The sequence below is a fragment of the Mastigoproctus giganteus genome, chromosome 6 (genome assembly GCF_048544385.1).
Source record: "Mastigoproctus giganteus isolate SK-2022 chromosome 6, ASM4854438v1, whole genome shotgun sequence".
Lineage (NCBI taxonomy): Eukaryota > Metazoa > Arthropoda > Arachnida > Uropygi > Thelyphonidae > Mastigoproctus > Mastigoproctus giganteus.
Genome location: NC_143580.1, coordinates 221714217 through 221733486, shown reverse-complemented (window position 1 = coordinate 221733486; position 19270 = coordinate 221714217). Strand labels below are relative to the sequence as shown.

The 19270-nt window shown below is 38.2% G+C and overlaps 1 protein-coding gene across 3 annotated transcripts in view; it reads left to right on the top strand.

The window, feature by feature from the left end:
• The window catches only part of LOC150085010 (leucine-rich PPR motif-containing protein, mitochondrial-like), a 380604-nt gene that overhangs the window by 282327 nt on the left and 79007 nt on the right, over positions 1-19270 (top strand). For all 3 annotated transcript variants that reach the window (XM_090376735.1, XM_090376734.1, XM_090376736.1), the window contains exon 29: positions 6443-6671. In XM_090376735.1, the coding sequence (XP_090232861.1) occupies positions 6443-6671 (229 nt within the window). The remainder of the gene's footprint in view (positions 1-6442; positions 6672-19270) is intronic.

The following is a 19270-nucleotide window of genomic DNA, read 5'->3' as shown; positions in this document are numbered from 1 at the left end:
GTGCACTTCTTTTATGATACAAAATATTTATCCCAAGATTACAAAGTTTTGGACTGAGTAAAACTCTCTTTGTTTCACTTTGTTTAATTTAAATTCTCTGCTTTACATTAATGACTTCTATTCCAGGAAATTCCAGCATCAATTGAAAAGTTAGAAGACAGAGCCATCTACCAATATGTGCAGTAAGCAGTCAGAGAGGAAATGGATTACCTAATTGCAAAAAATATAAGGTAGAGCATAAGATGGAGCTTGTTTAGTGTCTGTTGTAAAGATCTTCTAAATAAGGTTTGTCTTACAATGTGCCCTCTGCTTATTTTGCAGTTGGGGCCTTGTTTCTTCTCTGACTGCTCACTGCATATGTATTAGTCTACAAAAATTTTGGTTTCTGCTACAGTGTTGGACTGAATAAAACTCTCTCTTTACTTTACTTTTGTTTAATTTATATTTTCTACTTTGCATTTAAATGTAAATTTAGTATATTATTTCTGAAAAAATAAAGGCAGATTTATGTTTTAAAGCACAAAGATGCCATTTTTTAAAATACAGGCAGTTCCCACTTTACAAGTTCCTGGATTTATGATTTTTTTTTTCGTATCAGGTATCAACAAAATCGAAAATATGAACATTAATTGCAAAAAAAATTAATGTTAAACATTCATAAATACTGCATTTCAAACAATGCGGGTAGCTATACAATACAATGTACCATGCTTTACGTATTAATCGGTTCCAGAGACACCATCACATTGTGAAAATATTGTAATGTGAACCCAATAACACATTGTTTTTTTTGGCAATTCGTTCCACGACCTCGGAAGTTGAAATTTTCTTTATACAGGGTGTCTCAAAAATATTGGTACAAACGTTTAGGGGAGGTAGGTAACATCTAAAGGAATGTGAATCGCATAGGAATCCATAACTGGAAATGTCACCGTAAGTCGGTAGATGGCGCGGTAGTCTCCACACGAAGAGCATGCATCGATATACGAACTGTGAGCTGGCAGACATGCACCTAGTGTATGGATTAGCAGAAGGCAATGGACGAGCCGCTGAACGAATTTATGGAGAACGCTTCCCAGACAGACATGTACTGGACCATCGTTTGTTTTCACCTGTGCATCAAAATTTGTGCGATTATGGGTCATTTAGAGGTAACAGGAGTAGTGTGAGCAGACCACGTTTGACACGAACTCCCGCCATGGAAGAAAGTGTGTTGAATGCCATCCAGAATAATCCTACTACCAGCACACGTGCCATTGCCTCTGCCTTAGGATTGTCTCGTTGCAGTGTATAGCGTGCCTGGCACGACAATTCCTTACACCCCCTTTCATCTCCAAAGAGTTCAGTTACTGCTCCCCCAAGATCATCCTGCACATGTGGCTTTTGCGCAGTGGTTTCTCCAAGAAAGTGTTCAAGACTTGAATTTTCCAGCCCATGTTTTGTCCATGGAGGCTTATTTCACTCGGGAAGGCTTATTCAATCAGCACAATGCTCATGTGTGAGCTCACGACAACCCACACAGTGTGTGACCCCGTGCGCCACAACATCGCTTCGCAATAAATGTGTGGGCAGGTATGGTTGGTGACTGCTTAGTCGACCCATACCTGTTACCATCTCGCATGAACTCTGCTAAATATCGGATCTTTCTTGAACAAGTTCTACCAGGGTTACTTGACGATGTTCCAGCAAACGTGAGACGCTGCATTTGATTTCAACATGACGGGGCACCTGTCCATTATGGAAGGTGTGTTCGTGACCATTTGAACAGGCGTTTTGGGCGTCAATAGATTGGCCGTGGTGGACCCGTTGCCTGGCCCCCACGCTCGCCTGATTTATCAAGCCTTAAATTTTTTTGGGGGGGGGGCCTCAAATCTATCATTTATGAATCGCCCATGGAGACAGAAATGGATCTCGTGGCAAGACTCATCTGCCCTGCTGCTACTGTCAAAGAAACTCCAGGTGTGTTCGACTGTGTCTGCCAATCCATGCTGTGTCGGTGTCGCGCATGCATCACGTCTCATGGTGGAACCTTCAAGCATCTGTTGTAACATCATGAAATGCATCCATCTCGTACTCCATTGTTAAAATTATGTCAAATAAATGTTTGCCACTAATTACTGTCTTGTGTCATTTCTGCTTCTTGTGCCTCTGCTACTATTTTCCCGTGACGTTTCTGGTCATGGGTGTTCCTATGCGATTCACATTCCTTTAGATGTTACCTACCTCACCTAAATGTTTGTACCAATATTTTTGAGACACCCTGTATAACTCTCTGAAAGGTCGTTTTTATAGTGCAAATTGTATTAGTTACCAATTCAAAATATTTAAAATGCACTATCTTTCATCATTACCATATGTTCTGTTATAAGAACCAAATTTGAATAACTTTGTGACATTTTTCTAAAGCACGTTTTTGGAGGTAACGACCATAAAACAATAAAAACAATTTTCACTTTCTGGTTTATTGGACTTTTCTGTTACTGCAAGCAATTATAAACGGGTAGTAAACTTGATTTTACTGCATTTGCGAAAATACCGATAGCTGGAATCGTGTGGTTTTTTTTTACATTATTAATGTGAAATGTGTTCCCCCTTTACTGAAATCTTCAATCGTATAAAAAGCAAATAAATTTTCAGAATCTTCTTTGCATTTCTTTTTTTTTTTTTTTTTTTTTTTTAATCTTCATAAATTTGTTACTCTGCGCAAATCGTGTTAGTTGCAATTTGTGTGTTCCGTTAAAAAATGCTTCTGCATGCTATTGAAATTTATAAAGAAAAGAGAAGATTATCTTGGAAACAAACCCTCTTGAAGCATTTCTGAAGATGACTCCTTATGCAACAAACCAATGAGTGCCTGGCCAGCAATTTTAAAATATATAACTGGTTGATTGTGCCATCAAAATGTTGGGGATGTGGCCCCGCTCGCTCCACCATAGTTCTTGCTCTCGATACTCAATAATTAAATTCAGAACTTCATTTGTAAAATAAATAATCATTTCAACAATGGGCTTGCAAATTTTCAAAAAATAAAAATAAAAATAACAATGAGCTCTTGCACATTGTTATTATTGCGCTATAGCTCATAACTGCCTATTTTTAAAATTGTCTAAACATTGGATGTAAATTCCCGCTCTACGAGTTTTCACTTTACAAGCGTGTGCCTGGAACGAATTAACTCGTAAAGTCGGGAACTACCCATATCTGATTTTTTTAAAAAAATTATTGTTATTATTATTTAAGCTTTGTTTGCTATGAACTTAAATCCATAGGAAGACATTAATTAGAAAACATTGGAATCAATGATGGAAATTCATGTCGGGTAAATGTATATTTTAGAGTTGCAATTTAAGAAAATGTTTGTTTATTATGCAATATAATTTATTTAGAGTAGTGAGTACGTGTAAACTACATTGCCAAATAACTTTGGAATTTACTCATTGACTGTCAACAGTGATGAATAAACTTAAGTTCTGTTGCTAAAATTAATCACTTAAAAATTTTAGTGATTAATTTTTGTAAATTAATTCTTTGATTAATTCTTGGGATAAATATTTTGTATCATAAGAGAAGTGCACATTGTACATTATATGATCAGATTTATAGTTAACAGAATATTTAAATTGATGATAATATAGTAATAAACATGAATGTTCTCTTCTATAGAATGAAGCATTTAAGCATAGATCATAGATATCGAACTGGAAGGATGAGGGAGATCTAAACAGTCTACAAAAAAAAAAAAAAAAAAAAAATCCTTTCTAAGTAGAGTGGTATGTATCCAAATTAACTGAGGATAGACTAGATTTCTTCCCCCACATATAAAATTGACTTTCACGCCTAACTGTGACACTTATTTTCTACAGTGGGGAAAAAACACTCTAGCATAAAAGTAAAAAAGTAAAGTGCAGCCATTATTAACCCACTGCAGGATGGAAGCCTCCTCAACAATTCATGTTGAGGGAAATGGACCATAATCTACCACGCTGGTCCAGTGCGGGTTGGCAGATCGCCGTATTCAGCAGTCAGGGGCTTGAACCCCGGTCTACTCAAAGAGTGTGTGCTACTGCATCCCCGCTCCTGCCCACTTGGCTACGGAGGCCTTATGCTTCACTGGTTCACTCCTAACATAAAACAAATGCATGCAGCCCACTCATCACAGTTCTCAGAATATCTTCAAATATATACAGATAAAACAGATAGTAGTATGCAGTAGCTATTCACCATACTAATAGCCTTAAAATACATTGAATCTTCTCTTCTTCTAAAACATCTCAAATACACAGATTCATTAAGTGCAATGCATGCTCTCCAACGAAAGCAGACTCCATCACATCCCATTCTTCACCAGATACAAGCTCATCTTGTGAAGCTCAAAAACAAAAGAAGGCAAGTAAATTTCTGTTGGATCCCAGGACATGCAGGCATTGATGGTAATGAAAGCACTGATTGAGCAGCAAAAAATCCTATACAGTAAACCTCCACTATTCGCGGTATCTGTATTCACGGTTTCGCGTATTCACGATCGCTGATTTAATATAAAATGAAACCTAAAAAAATGTGAATTTTAAAGCGCCGTGAATATTTTCCGCCATAAAAAAACATGGGCGTGGCTAAAATTCTTTCCCGGTCAAAACAGTGCTCAGTGGGTGGGGGGGAGAGGGGTGACAAAATCGCGAGCGTGGATGTTTCTCGCTAATCCTTGTTCAGTATGTGTTATGCGCTTGTCATGGAAGGTTTCGTCGTTTGCTTTTAATTTATATGCTTATAAATTGAATAAATTTATCAATTTATAAATTGATATGCTTACAAAAATTATAAATAAATCTACCGTTTTTCAGTGTAAAACAGACTTTTTCAAGTGTGTTAACGGACGAAAGTGACTTTATTGTGGACAAGTTCTTTCTAACCCGTACAAAAATATGGCTACGAATAACAAGAGAAATGTCAACATATCAAAGAAGGTGATGACATTAGCGAATAAAATTGAGTTATTTGACAAAATTTCTAATGGTGAAAGTGTCTCCTCAGTGGCAAAACATTATAAAATCAATGAGTCAACGGTACGATCAATCAAAAAATCGGAAGAAAAAATCCGCCATAGTGTCCGTGAAAACGCGCTAATTGCTTCAAAAATTTGCTCTGTAACTCGTGATGTTAAATTAGAAAAAATGGAAAAGGCTTTAAATCTGTGGATAGAAGACCGAACTCAAAATAAAATTCCGTTAAGTTCACTCATCATTCGTGAAAAGGCAAAACTCCTTTATCAACACTTTAGCAAAACTGGTGATAGCACTGGCGGGATAAGTTTTTTAGCTAGCAAAGATGCTGGTTTGAAAGATTTGTTTGAAATTTCTAATAAATATTACATTTAATATTAAATTGTTTCTTATTTTCATTTCGATGCCATATGCTTGCATCTCACTATGTACCTAGTCATATTATGAAGGTACATATAATACATACATACATACATAGACAAAATTTTAGACTAGTTTTTCTTATATATTTCATACTTTGGAACGGAACTCCTTTATTATTACTATGGGAGCCATAACTCGGTATTCGCGACATTTCTCAGGAACGTAACCCCCCCCTATTCACGGGGGTTTGCTGTACATTCAAACTTAAGGCTTTACAGAGTTCCATATTCTGATTACAGACCTATCATAAAACAGATTCTCAACACTTTGTAGTCACAAATCTGGCAAAATCAACCAAACAATAAACTCTTTCAAATAAAACATGAACTTCAACCATAGAATTCGAGTCTCTGTGAGAATTGGCACAAAAAGTCAATCTAACCAGACTTTGCATTGGAAATACACATCTCACACACTTGTACTTACTCACAAAAGCAAATCCTCCAAAATGTCTTCACTGTTCTTGTCAACTCACTGTGAAACATTTCCTTAATGTCCACAATACCACATGGTACAAATTTCTACTAAATTTCGTCAAAATCCATTCAGTGTACCATTATGTGAGTGCAGGCTGTGAAATGCTTCACCCTGCTTAAAGTACTCAGTCTTTATTTCTAGTTAGGAATAATTACAGATACATGCTGACACATTAGAACAAAGGGCTTTTTGACCCTTTGTTCTGATGTATCTGAGTTGAAAATGTAGACAGAATCCCAGTCATTGATGAAGTATCAATTAAATATAAGTAGAAATAAAGACAGGTTTTGGCTCTGGCCAGAATAAAGTGCTTAAATTCCTCATAATTCAATTCTGTTTACCTGAGCATCATGCCACTAAAGGAACAACTTACAACTTAAAAAATGTGGCTATGCTTCAAGTGTATTGTGCAAAACTGGGTGTGCCTATCCTTGTGTAGTGTATCAACTAAAATTATTCAAGGAAGTTTATTTTGTAGTTTTAAAAATGAGCACAACAGAAGTTTTAAAGTAATTTAATTTTTTATTTTATTTTTTTTTACCCAGCAAGATCGGGTGACGTTCAAAAAGCGTTAGGTGTTTGGACAGACATGCAAGAAGAGAATATTCAGCCAACTATTCAGACACTACAGTATTTAGGTAATTTTTTGGAAAGCCATAACCAGCCGTTGCCATTTGTAATTCCACAAACTCAGACTGATAAGCAGAGAAAATCACCTTTAGAAAACTGCATAAGTGCAGGAGATGTAGAAAAGGCACTGGATGTAAAGAAAAGGTACAAAATATTTATTACTAATGTAAGTGTTGATGTCATTACTTTGTCTCTCTGTCGCACGCACACACAAAGTAAAACAAACTAGTATTATGCATACCAAAGGGAATAACACAAATACATTAAGTCTCCGACATACGCCGATGAACCAAAACATTATGACTAGTGAGTCGTTATGCAAATCGAAGCAACTGCAGGTGAACTACAGCGTGGGGTGGGACATGGTATAAAAAACACCTGATACTGAGCTCCATTAATCAATGTTACTCTTGTTCTTCAAATGGGAAAGGCAGTGGACTTAAGCGAGTTTGACAAGGGCCAAACGACTGTAATGGCTAGATGACTGGGTCAGATCATATCCAAAATGGCATAGCTGGTGGGGTGTTCGTGGTCAGCACCTACTGAAAGTGGTCTGAGTAGGGGAAAACATACGAACTGCCTGTGAGGTGTTGGATAACCACGGCTCATTGATGCTTGAGATGAGTGAAGGCGCTCCCGGAGAAGGGTGACTGTGGCGCAACTTGCTGGTAATTGGAATGCTGGTGATGGGAGTAATGGGAGCAACACACAATACATTGAACTCTGCTGGAAATGGAGCTGTATAGGCTGCTCCTAGTGCTCAGGCTGCTCCTAGTGCCCATGCTAACCATGGTTCACCGGCGGCGGTGCTTACAATGGGCACGCGAGCATCGAAACTGGACCTTGAGTGATTGGAAGAAGGTCGTCTGGTTCGACGAATCACATTTCCCGTTGCACCATGTGGACGGCTGGGTATGTATGCGTCGTTTACCTGGGGAAATGATGGCACCTGGATGCACTGTGAGACGAAAACAAGCCAGTGGTGGCGGTGTCATGCTTTGGGCGATGTTCTGCTTGGATATCCTGGGTCCAGTCATCCATGCGCCGGGCACTCTGACATCTGCCACCTACTTAAGATGACGAATCCTGGATTCCACTCAATGCACGGCCCTGCTCTCCATCTCTCGTGCCTGCTGCACTGTGAGTACTCACGCCCTCCAGGTCCTGGTGGGGGCCCTCCCCCTTGACCTGAAGTTGGTGAAAACTGGAATGTTGTATCATCTTTCTACTGGCATGTCTCAGACCTGCTTGGGATTCAAGCTGAAGCTAACCAACAACCAAAAAATGAAGAAGAGGAGATTTCAAGCACACATGCAGCAGGTGTGGCAGGAACGCTGGAAAAATTGAAACCAATGGGGACATCACCAGGAGATTTATCCCAGATATTAGCACAGTCTATCCAAAATCCCCAACGTGGTTTTCTCCAGGCCTGTATTCAACGGCTAAAAGGTCAGAGGAACAACATAAACATATACCGTACACTTTTTAAAATCTCTGGCCTTTGCAGTGTTCTGTGTTTCACAAACAGAGTACACAACACGGAGATGGGGGAAACCCCTGGGGCTGTTAGACAACGAACACTTTACACTCTACCTAAACAGCATTGCTGACCATGCAAGTATACCAATGCTAGAAGTATAGTAAATAAATTTGATGAATTTGAAGTGTTGGTCAAGACATCAAAGGTAGATATTGTTGGGATATCAGAGACGTGGTGTCAGACAGATATAAGGAATGCCGAACTGGAATTTGGGGATACAATGTGTACAGAAAGGATAGACAGGATAGGAAGGGAGGAGGTGTTATGCTGTTAATAAAGAAAAACATAAAATCAAAAGAAGTGCATCCAGTTGATATAGATGAACAGTGCACTGTTGAGTCAGTTTGGTGTGTGACATAAGCACTGCGAAAGCAAAAATAAGAGTAGGAGTGTGTTATAGGCCTAATGACTTGAATGAGTACAATGAACAATTGTACAGAGAAGTAGAGTGGGCTAGTAAATCGGAATGTCTTATAATGGGGGATTTTAACTTCCCAGATATTGACTGGAACTTGTGGGTTGGGCACTCACACACTAGTCAGACTTTTGTGGATTTATTGGATGATTGTTTTCTGCAGCAGCATGTTCGAGAGGCAACCAGAGAAAGTAATATTCTTGATCTGGTTATCAGCAGTGATCATTCATGTATTAGGAATTTGCAGATAAAAGAACCACTAGGTGGCAGTGATCACAGTGTACTGACGTGGGATTTCCTTAAAGATTTAATTACCATGAGGGGTAAAGAAAAGGGTTTTTGCTTCCGTAAAGGCGAGTACAGTGGTCTCCGACAGTTTTTAAATTCTGTACAGTGGGACCAACTGACGATGTTACCAACAGTAAATTATAAGTGGGAAGCATTCAAGGAATTAATCGTGGAAGCTACTAAAAGTTTCATACCTATTAAGAAATATTGTTTAAGGTTTAGGCCTAAATGGTTGTCAAATGAACTAATGAGACTCGTAACAGAGAAGAAAAATGCATGGGATGCATATAAATTATCAAGCGACTCAGAAGCCTATGGCAGATATATGTTAATCTGTAATCGGGTGACAAAAGAGGTTCGGCAGGCGAAGGCAGATTACGAGAAATCCTTGGCAAAAGATGCTAAGAAAAACAGCAAGGATTTCTTTACTTATATAAACTCTAAAAGGAAGGGGATGAATCTGATTGGTCCACTTGACATCGATGTTTCGACTGTTGATGATCCTGCTCAGATAGCAAACAAACTGAATGAGTATTTTGCATCTACATTCACACGTGAGGAATTATTAAGGTTTGAAAATGGCAGAAGGTTATCAAATTGTAGCAAGATACTTAATGATTTTGTAATAACTGAGAGCAAAGTGGAAGAGAAATTGTTGAAGTTAAACGTAAGAAAGGCACCTGGGGTGGATGGGATCTATCCAGTTATATTAAAGGAGGCGACAAAGCAACTAAGCAAACCCTTAGCCATAATTATGAGAGCATCCTTGGACTCAGGGGAGGTTCCCACGGACTGGAGATGTGCAAATGTATCCCCAATTCACAAAGGGGGATCGAAGGGTGACACGAGTAATTACAGACCAGTTAGTTTAACTTCTGTTCCGGGTAAAATAATGGAGTCGCTGGTTAAAGATGCATTGCAGGATCATCTAGACAAGACTGCAGCAATAATTCAGACACAGCATGGGTTTGTTAAGGGAAAGTCTTGTCTGACAAATTTGATAGGATATTATGATGTGGTTACAAAGGAACTGGATGCAAAAAATAATTTTGATATCATTTATTTGGATTTCAGGAAAGCTTTTGACACTGTTGCGCATGGAAGAGTATTGTACAAATTGGAGCAGAATGGTATTTAAGGGTAAGTTGCTACAATGGATAAAAGGATGGTTAAGTGGGAGAAGACAGAGGACGGTAATCAATGGGTGCTGCTCTTCTTGGACTAATGTTATTAGTGGTGTCCCACAGGGTTCGGTGTTAGGTCCACTGTTGTTTTGTATATTTATCAGTGATATTGATGAAGGTATATCAGGCTTAATGTCGAAGTTTGCAGATGATACAGGGGTTGGCAGGGTTGTTAATGACAGTAATGGCAGTGTGCTACTGCAACAGGATCTAGATAATTTGGGCAGATGGGCTAAGAAGTGGCAACTGAAGTTTAGCCTTGACAAATGGAAAGTACTGCATATGGGTAGAAGTAACCCCAGAGAAACGTACCAACTGTGTGGTACTACACTTAAGGTGGTAGAAAATGAAAAAGACCTGGGAGTAATTATGCAGGCAGATATGAAGTTTTTTGAGCAATGCAGACAGGCTGCCAGGGCAGGTCATGGGGTTGTGTCAATGATATATAGGAATTTTGCTAGCAGGGAAAAGGAGGTCGTTATCCCTCTGTATAAGGCAATGGCCAGGCCACGCCTTGAGTACTGCGTACAGGTCTGGAGGCCTCATTTTAGGAAGGATGTAGATTTACTTGAGCGTGTACAGAGAAGGGCAACAAGATTGGTGAGGGGAATGAAGGGATCCTCTTACCAAGAGAGGCTTAAGTTCTGCAAATTGCAGTGGCTGGAGACTAGGCACCTGCGCGGTGATCTGATTGAGGTATATAAGGCCTTGAATGGGTTGAGCACGCTGAATTCTGATGGGATCCTTCCACTTGTTCAGATTAGGAACCTAAGGAGGCATAAATTCAAATCAAGATATGACAGATGTAGAATAGATGTGCGGAAATTTGCCTTTAGCCAGCGGGTGGTTAATTGCTGGAGCAAACTTCCATCTGTCGTTGTGGAAGTTGATAGATTGAATAAATTTAAGGAGGAACTGGACAGGCATTTGGAGAGAATGGTGTGATTTTTTTTTTTTTTTTTTTTGTTGGCTGATGCTGCATAAGCTCATACATTTGCTTTCTTGCATCACATGCCACTACTACTACCACTACTACCAGGTACACCCTTTCGTGGCAACAGTCTTCCCCTCTGGCAGTGCTGTCTTTCAGCAGGATAATGTGCCATGGCACACCACCTGGAATGTTCGAAACTGGTTCACAGAACATGAGAAAGACTTCCAGGTATTGCCCTGGCCTTTAAATTCCCCAGACATCAATCCCATCGAGCATCTGTGGTTTGTGTTGGAACAGCAACTGCAATCAGCGGCGTCTCTACCACAAACTTTACAGGTTTGTGGTAGAGACGCTTGTTACGTATTGGTACCAGATACCACAAAACACATTTAGAAATCTTGTAGCATCCATGCCTCACCAGGTACGAGCTGTTTTGGCTGCACATGGAGGATTAACATGATATTAGGTAGGTGGTCATAATGTTTTGGCTCATTGGTGTACGTAAGAGATACGTTCCAGGACTTCTTACATAAGTCAAGTTTTATGTTAATAACCAATAAAATATTGCTACTATATCTGTGATATGCCAAAATTATAAAAACCACATATCCTCAGGGAAAAAAAAAATAGTTATACATTTTTCAATTAATTAGATATATATTGGTTATATACATAGAAAATTAGCTATATATTTTTAATTAGTTAAATTAAAAACTTTATTTGGGTACAGCAGTGAAGTAGCCAGAGTGGCACATAAGAAAAGAAACCATAAAGGATGGTAAAACACATGTTATTGTACTGTAAAAACTAATACGTATTTCGTAGCCTTGGTTATTATAGTTGACTTCATTGATGCTGATCCCTTTGCTGCTTCTCGTATTCTGTCTTTGTCCTTTATTATTGTGCTCACTGTTGACACTGACAAATCTAAATTTCATGTGATACTTTTTAATGTTTTACCATTTTCATACATCCTTATTATTTTAATTTTCTGATCCAAATTGGATCGCTTTCCTTTTCTTGGTAGATTTACTAGTACTGTCGTCACTTATTCTCTTAGTCGGCACCATGATAATGGTCAAAATTAAATTTTCTGTAAAGAACTTCACAGGGTTAAGGCGGAAACACACTATTATCACCTCATGCAATCTCACATTTTACTAAAGCACATTTCTGGAGGTCCAGAAATGTGCTTTAGTAAAATACATAAAACAGTAAAAACAATTTGCAGTTTCCGGTTTATTGGGCATTTCTGTTAATGCGGTCTATTATAAATGGGCCATAAACTCGATCTTATTGCATTTGTGACAATACCGATAGCTGTAATTCTGTGGGTTTTGACGTTATTACGAAATGTGTCCCCTTCATTGAAACCTTCAGTCATATAAAAAACAAATTCTCAAAATCTTCTCTTTATTCCTATTTTTTATGCTTTGTAAGTAAACTTGTTGCTCTGTATCTCCTTGTGCAATTTGTGTGTGACATGTTCACCGTTATTGATTACTTTTTTTCCTTTTTTACTGTTTTAAGTTTTACAATCCTAAAAAAAAAAAAAAAAAAAAAGAGTGAAAAAGAATTTACACAAGTTGATATTAAGTTCCTGACTTATGTAAGCCCAAAACTCGGGCTTACGTAATTCAGGGACTTACTGCACTCTGTAGTACAAGATATACATGAATTCAAATCTTCTTACAGACTGGAGGGATTCTTAGAAGTCACTTAATTTGGAGCTGGTGTAGTTAAGCAGCCTTGGAAAGAGAGAGTAGGTTTAGCTCAATGATACCTATTCACTCAGATCGATTAGGTGGAAGGGGGAGAAAGTTTTGTATTTGTGGATGAATGGAATGTGGTTGTAAAAACAGTCAACCCACTCTGGATTTGAACAGAATAAAGTGCTTATTCAAATACAATAACTTATGCAATATTTAATGCAATAACTCAAAAACAGTATTTTCAGACAGTTTATATGGTTTTTTTTTTTTTTTTTGTTAGAATAAATCCCATAAATTTTTTGTATATACTTTTGAAATGCACTCTGTATAATGAGATATGGTTCCATTGCATTTGGAATTTAAATGGTACTCATGCTGTGGGGAAGTGGGTGGGCATCTCTTTGGATGAGGTGGTATGTGTTCACTCCTTGGGAGGTGAGTATTGCATTGGGCCTTCTGTTCTTAATCTTACTTTTGTGTTTATTCTTATTTATTTTTTGATACAGAGGTGGTTAGATTCATAGAAGCAGAACAGCCACATCACCTTCCCTATAACTATTTTAACAGAATTAATTTTCTGTGTTTATTTTGAGGTTAAAATGTTTTCTAAGTTAAATTCAGTAGATCCATTGCTTTCCTGCATTTTGTCAGAACACCATTTCAGAATGATAACAGATTTAAATAACTTTTTTTTGGTAAACCTTGGCAAGAATTTTGACTTATCTGCTTGCTTCTGTGAACCTTAAGAATCAGATAGTCTGCTATTTCCACCCACACTAACTGACCAGTCTGCTCTAGATTTGGTGCAGATAAAATAAGATAAGAAAAAGTCTGAGTGGCAGACATTTTTAAGGAAACAGAATGTATTTAGTACATTATGTTTGATTAAACTATTATGTGATTGCAGTTTTTAATTTAAGGAAAGGCTTCAACTGTGGTGGTGATTGAAATGTTTCCTTAAAATGTGAATATTTAATAGAAAGAAGAAAAAGAAATATTGCAGGAAAATTGAGATAACACTGGTTCATACTCTATTTTGAGACTCTTGGAACTTTTTTGCTTGTATACTAAGACTTTTGACTTAGGTCATTAAAGTGAAAATTAATTGCTTAATAAAATAAATTTAGCATATGGTAAAACAGTGATTTAAAAATATGACGAATGGACTGTGTAAAGTGTCAATTTTATTGACATGAAATCTTGTACAGATTTAAAGAGACTACCTCAGAATTAATGAATTTCTTGTATACAGTCAAATTTTATTATAATGAGCATCAAGGGACCGACAAAATTTCCTAGTTATAACCATTACTCACTATATCAGTGATAAGTTAAATCTACCTCCTATTTTTTTAAATTCTCAATAACTTGATAAAAAGATAGATTCAAAAAACAAAAGAAATATTAGAGAGAAAAAAATAATATTAGTATATACCTACATATTATTTGTATTAATATACAAATTGTATTCGGTTTTTAAATCGATCCAGCCAATCTTTGTTACATACAAAATTGTTTATTGAGCTTTCAAGATCAGATTGTCTATTGAAAATACAGCACTTCTTTTTGTAATAAACCATTGAGGCATTGATAAATTTTTTTTTATTTATTTATTTATTTTTTCGATTATGTTCTTTTCCAGTGCTGATATGTAAATATGTTTATTCTTCCACAATGTCGATGCTGTTAAAGAGAACAAAGAAAACTTTTTACACACTTCAACATTTTTTGCACCACGTTCTAACTCGCAAATAATTTTGACTTTTTTGAGAATTGAGAGCCACTTCTTTTGTTAATAGACATGTTTCCAAAGGAAGAATACGTTTCTAAATGGTTTTACTTTAAAATGACAGTAAAGTGATCTGCATCCAAAGTTCTTAGAAGTCCCATTTCTAAAATTCTTAGACGTTCCATTTCCAAAATTTTTGGAAGTCCCGAAATAAATTTATGGTTCAGTGAACACAAGACAATCTGTAAATAGGATAATGTGACAAGCAGAACGCGAATGCACTATTGTATACTATTGTATGGGCCCCGTTCCCAAAACGACAAGGTCACAAACTGGCTGCTAATCCGATGTGGGTGATCATAAAGGCTAAATCACCCTTTACATTTTTGTCTTTTCCAAGAATTCCAAGGGTTTTTCGACTACCTGAGTAATTAAGAATGTAGTAGTAGTAGTAATAGAGGCATTATCCAAGAAAGCAAGCACATGAGCTTATGTAGCATTAGTCAAAAAAAAAAAAAAATCGCACAACCATTCCCTCTAAAAGTTTGATCAGTTCTTGCTTGAATTTATTTAAGTGTATGAGCTTATACAGCATCAGCCAAAATTAACCACCCGCTGGCTAAAGGCAAATTTCCGCACATCTATTCTACATATCTCTTTTCTTAATTTGAATTTATGACCCCTCAGGTTCGTAATCTGAACAAGTGGAAGGATCCCATCAGAATTCAGCGTGCTCAACCCATTCAAGGCCTTATACACCTCAATCAGATCACCGTGCAGTTGCCTAGTCTCCAGCCACTGCAATTTGCAGAACTTAAGCCTCTCTTGGTAAGAGGATCCTTTCATTCCCCTCACCAAATTTGTTGCCCTTCTCTGTACACGCTCAAGCAAATCTACATCCTTCCTAAAATGAGGCCTCCAGGCCTGTACGCAGTACTCAAGGCACGACCTGACCATTGCTTTATACAGAGGGACAATCAGCTCCTTCTCCCTGCTAGCAAAATTCCTATATATCATTGACAAAACCCCATGACCTGCCCTGGCAGCCTGTCTGCATTGCTCAGAAAACTTCATATCTGACTGCACAATTACTCCCAGGTCTTTTTCAATTTCTACCACCTTAAGTGTAGTACCACACTTTGCATTTGTCAAGGTTAAACTTCAGTTGCCACTTCTTAGCCCATCTGCCCAAATTATCTAGATCCTGTTGCAGTGGCTCACTGCCATTACTGTCATTAACAACCCTGCCAACCTTTGTATCATCTACAAACTTTGACACTAAGCCTTATATACCTTCATCAATATCATTGATAAATATACAAAACAACAGTGGACCCAAAACTGAACCCTGTTGTACTCCACTAATAATATTAGTCCACGAAGAGCAGCACCCATTAATTATCACCTCTGTCTTCTCCCACTCAACCATCCTTTTATCCATTGTAGCAACTTACCCTTAATACCATTCTGCTCCAATTTGTACAGTAGTCTTCCATGCGCAACAGTGTCAAAAGCTTTCCTGAAATCCAAATATATGATATCAAAATTATTTTTTGCATCCAGTTCCTTTGTAACCACATCATAATATCCTATCAAATTTGTCAGACAAGACTTTCCCTTAACAAACCCATGCTGTGTCTGAATTATTGCTGCAGTCTTGTCCAGATGATCCTGCAATGCATCTTTAACCAGTGACTCCATTATTTTACCCGGAACAGAAGTTAAACTAACTGGTCTGTAATTACTCGTGTCACCCTTCGATCCCCTTTGTGAATTGGTGATACATTTGCACATCTCCAGTCCGTGGGGACCTCCCCTGAGTCCAAGGATGCTCTCATAATTATGGCTAAGGGTTTGCTTAGTTTCTTTGCCTCCTCCTTTAATATAACTGAATAGATCCCATCCACCCAGGTGCCATTCTTATGTTTAACTTCAACAATTTCTCCTCCACTTTGCTCTCAGTTATTACAAAATCATTAAGTATCTTGCTACAATTTGATAACCTTCTGCCATTTTCAAACCTTAATAACTCCTCATGTGTGAATGTAGATGCAAAATACTCATTCAGTTTGTTTGCTATCTGAGCAGGATCATCTACAGCCAAACCATCGATATCCAGTGGACCAATTAGATTCATCCTCTTCCTTTTCGAGTTTATATAAGAAATCCTTGCTGTTTTTCTTAGCATCTTTTGCCAAAGATTTCTCGTAAGCTGCCTTCGCCTGCCTAACCTCCTTTATGGCAGATATAAGACTAGCTTATATCTGCCATAGGCTTCTGAGTCGCTTGATAATTTATATCCATCCCATGCATTTTTCTTCTGTGTCACGAGTCTCATTAGTTCATTTGATAACCATTTAGGCCTAAACCTTGAAGAATATTTCTTAATAGGTATGAAACTTTTAGTAGCATCCACGATTAATTCCTTGAATGCTTCCCACTTAGAATTTACTGTTGGTAACATCGTCAGTTGATCCCACTGTACAGAATTTAAAAACTGTCTGAGACCACTGTACTCACCTTTACGGAAACAAAAACCTTTTCCTTTACCCCTGGTGTTATATCTTTAAGTAAATCCCCCATAAGTGCACTGTGATCACTGCCACCAAGTGGTTCCTTTATCTGCAGATTCTTAATACATGAATGATCATTGCTGATAACCAGATCAAGAGTGCTACCCTATCTGGTTGCCTCTCAAACATGCTGCTGCAGAAAACAATCATCCAATAAATCCACAAAAGTCTGACTAGTGTGTGAGTGCTCAACCCACAAGTTCCAGTCACTATCTGGGAAGTTCAAATTACCCATTATAAGACATTCTGATTTATAGTCCACTCTATTTCTCTGTACAATTGTTCATTGTACTCATTCAAGTCATTAGGCCCATAACACACTCCTACTCTTATTTTTGCTTTTGCAGTGCTTATGTCACACCAAACTGACTCAACAGTGCACTGTTCATCTATATCAACTGGATGCACTTCCTTTGATTTTGTTTTTCTTAATTAACAGCATAACATTTCCTCCCTTCCTATCCTGTCTATCCTTTCTGTACATATTGTACTCCCCAAATTCAGTTCTGCATTCCTTTTATCTGTGTGACACCATGTCTCTGCTATCCCAACAATATCCGCCTTTGATGTCTTGACCAACACTTCAAATTTATTTACTATACTTCTAGCATTGGTATACATGCAAGTATACATATTCCAATTCTTATTATTAGTTACCCTAACACAACCGATATACCCACCTGTTTCACGATGATTGCCATCAGTCCCTGAAACCCCCAGCACCCCTTGCTCCAGGTCTCTACTTTTTCTAATAGAAGTTGTGCAATAATCACCTTCACCCACCTCTGCCTGCGACTACTTTTAACCTTTTAGTCTGTGAATCCTCCCAAGCTAGCAGTTTTCCGACCCAATCTAACACTGCCTCGATAACATCAGCAAATATTCTTGCACCATTTCTATTTAAGTGTGTCCCATCCCTATAGAAGCAGTCTCTCCTGTTAAGAAGCACAGACCAGGCTGAAAAAAATTTTACCCCTTGAGCCTTGCACATTTCCTCCAGGGCTGAATTGATTGACAAGGCTCTCATTGTGTACTCCCTCCTATCGTGTCAGGCCAGAATTGCAGACACTTTCAAATTTAACCCTAATTCACGACTCTTTTGCAACATTGACCTGTACTTGTTAAGTAAATCTGGAGATCTCCTACTCTTAATGTCATTGGTGCCAACGTGTACAACAATATCACCTTTTGTGCCCTTAAAAGATGACATATGCTTTACGTCATCAACTTTTTCCCCCTAGCAGACATACCCTGTTCCACCTGTCCTTTTTACACAATATATTCTCCGTCTCCCTGACAGTAGAGTCACCAACAATAACTAGTTCCTTTGGGACCAGTGCATTCTGCCTTGGAGATTGCCACTGTGTTGCTTGTTGCCCAGGAGTTATTAGGAGTTTGGGGTCTGGCGTTGAGTTGGGCAGCTGCAGTTGTTCCAGCAATTAACCACCCACTGGCTAAAGGCAAATTTCCGCACATCTATTCTATAACTATCTTTCCTCAATTTGAATTTATGCTCCTTAGGTTCATAATCTGAGCAAGCGGAAGAATCCTGTCAGAATTCAGCATGCTCAATTCAAGGGCTTAACACTTCAGTTAGATCACCTCGCAGGTGCCTAGTTTCCAGCAGCTGCAATTTGCAGAACTTAAGCCTCTCTTGGTAAGAAGCTTCCCCCCCTCCCCGCCACCACGTTCCCTCACCAATCTTGTTGCCCTTCTCTGTACATGCTCAAGCAAATCTACATCCTTCCTAAAACGAGGCCTCCAGACCTGTGCACAGTACTCAAGGCATGGCCTTATACTAAGGGATAATCATATCCTTTTCCCTGCTAGCAAAATTACTATATATCATTGACAATACCCCATGACCTGCTCTTGCTGCCTGTCTGCATTGCTCAGAAAACTTCATATCTGACTGCACAATTACTCCCAGGTCTTTTTCATTTTCTACCACCTTAAGTGGAGTACCACACAATTGGCATGTACCTCTGGGGTTACTTCTACCCATGTGCAGTACTGTGCATTTTTCAATGTTAAACTTCAGTTGCCACTTCTCAGCCCATTTGCCCAACTTGACTAGATCCAGTTGAGTAGCATACTGTCTTTACTGTCGTTAACAACCCTGCCAACCTTTGTTATCTGCACACTTCGACACACTAAGCCTGGTATACCTTCATCAGTATTGTTAATAAATATAAAAAACAGTGGGCCCAACACCGAATCCTGTGGAACTCCACTAATAATATTAGTCCACGAAGAGCAGTGTCCATTAATTACCACTTTCTGTCTTCTCCTACTCAACCAACCTTTTATCCATTGTAGTAACTTACCCTTAATACCATTCTGCTCCAGGTTGTACAGTAGTCTTCCC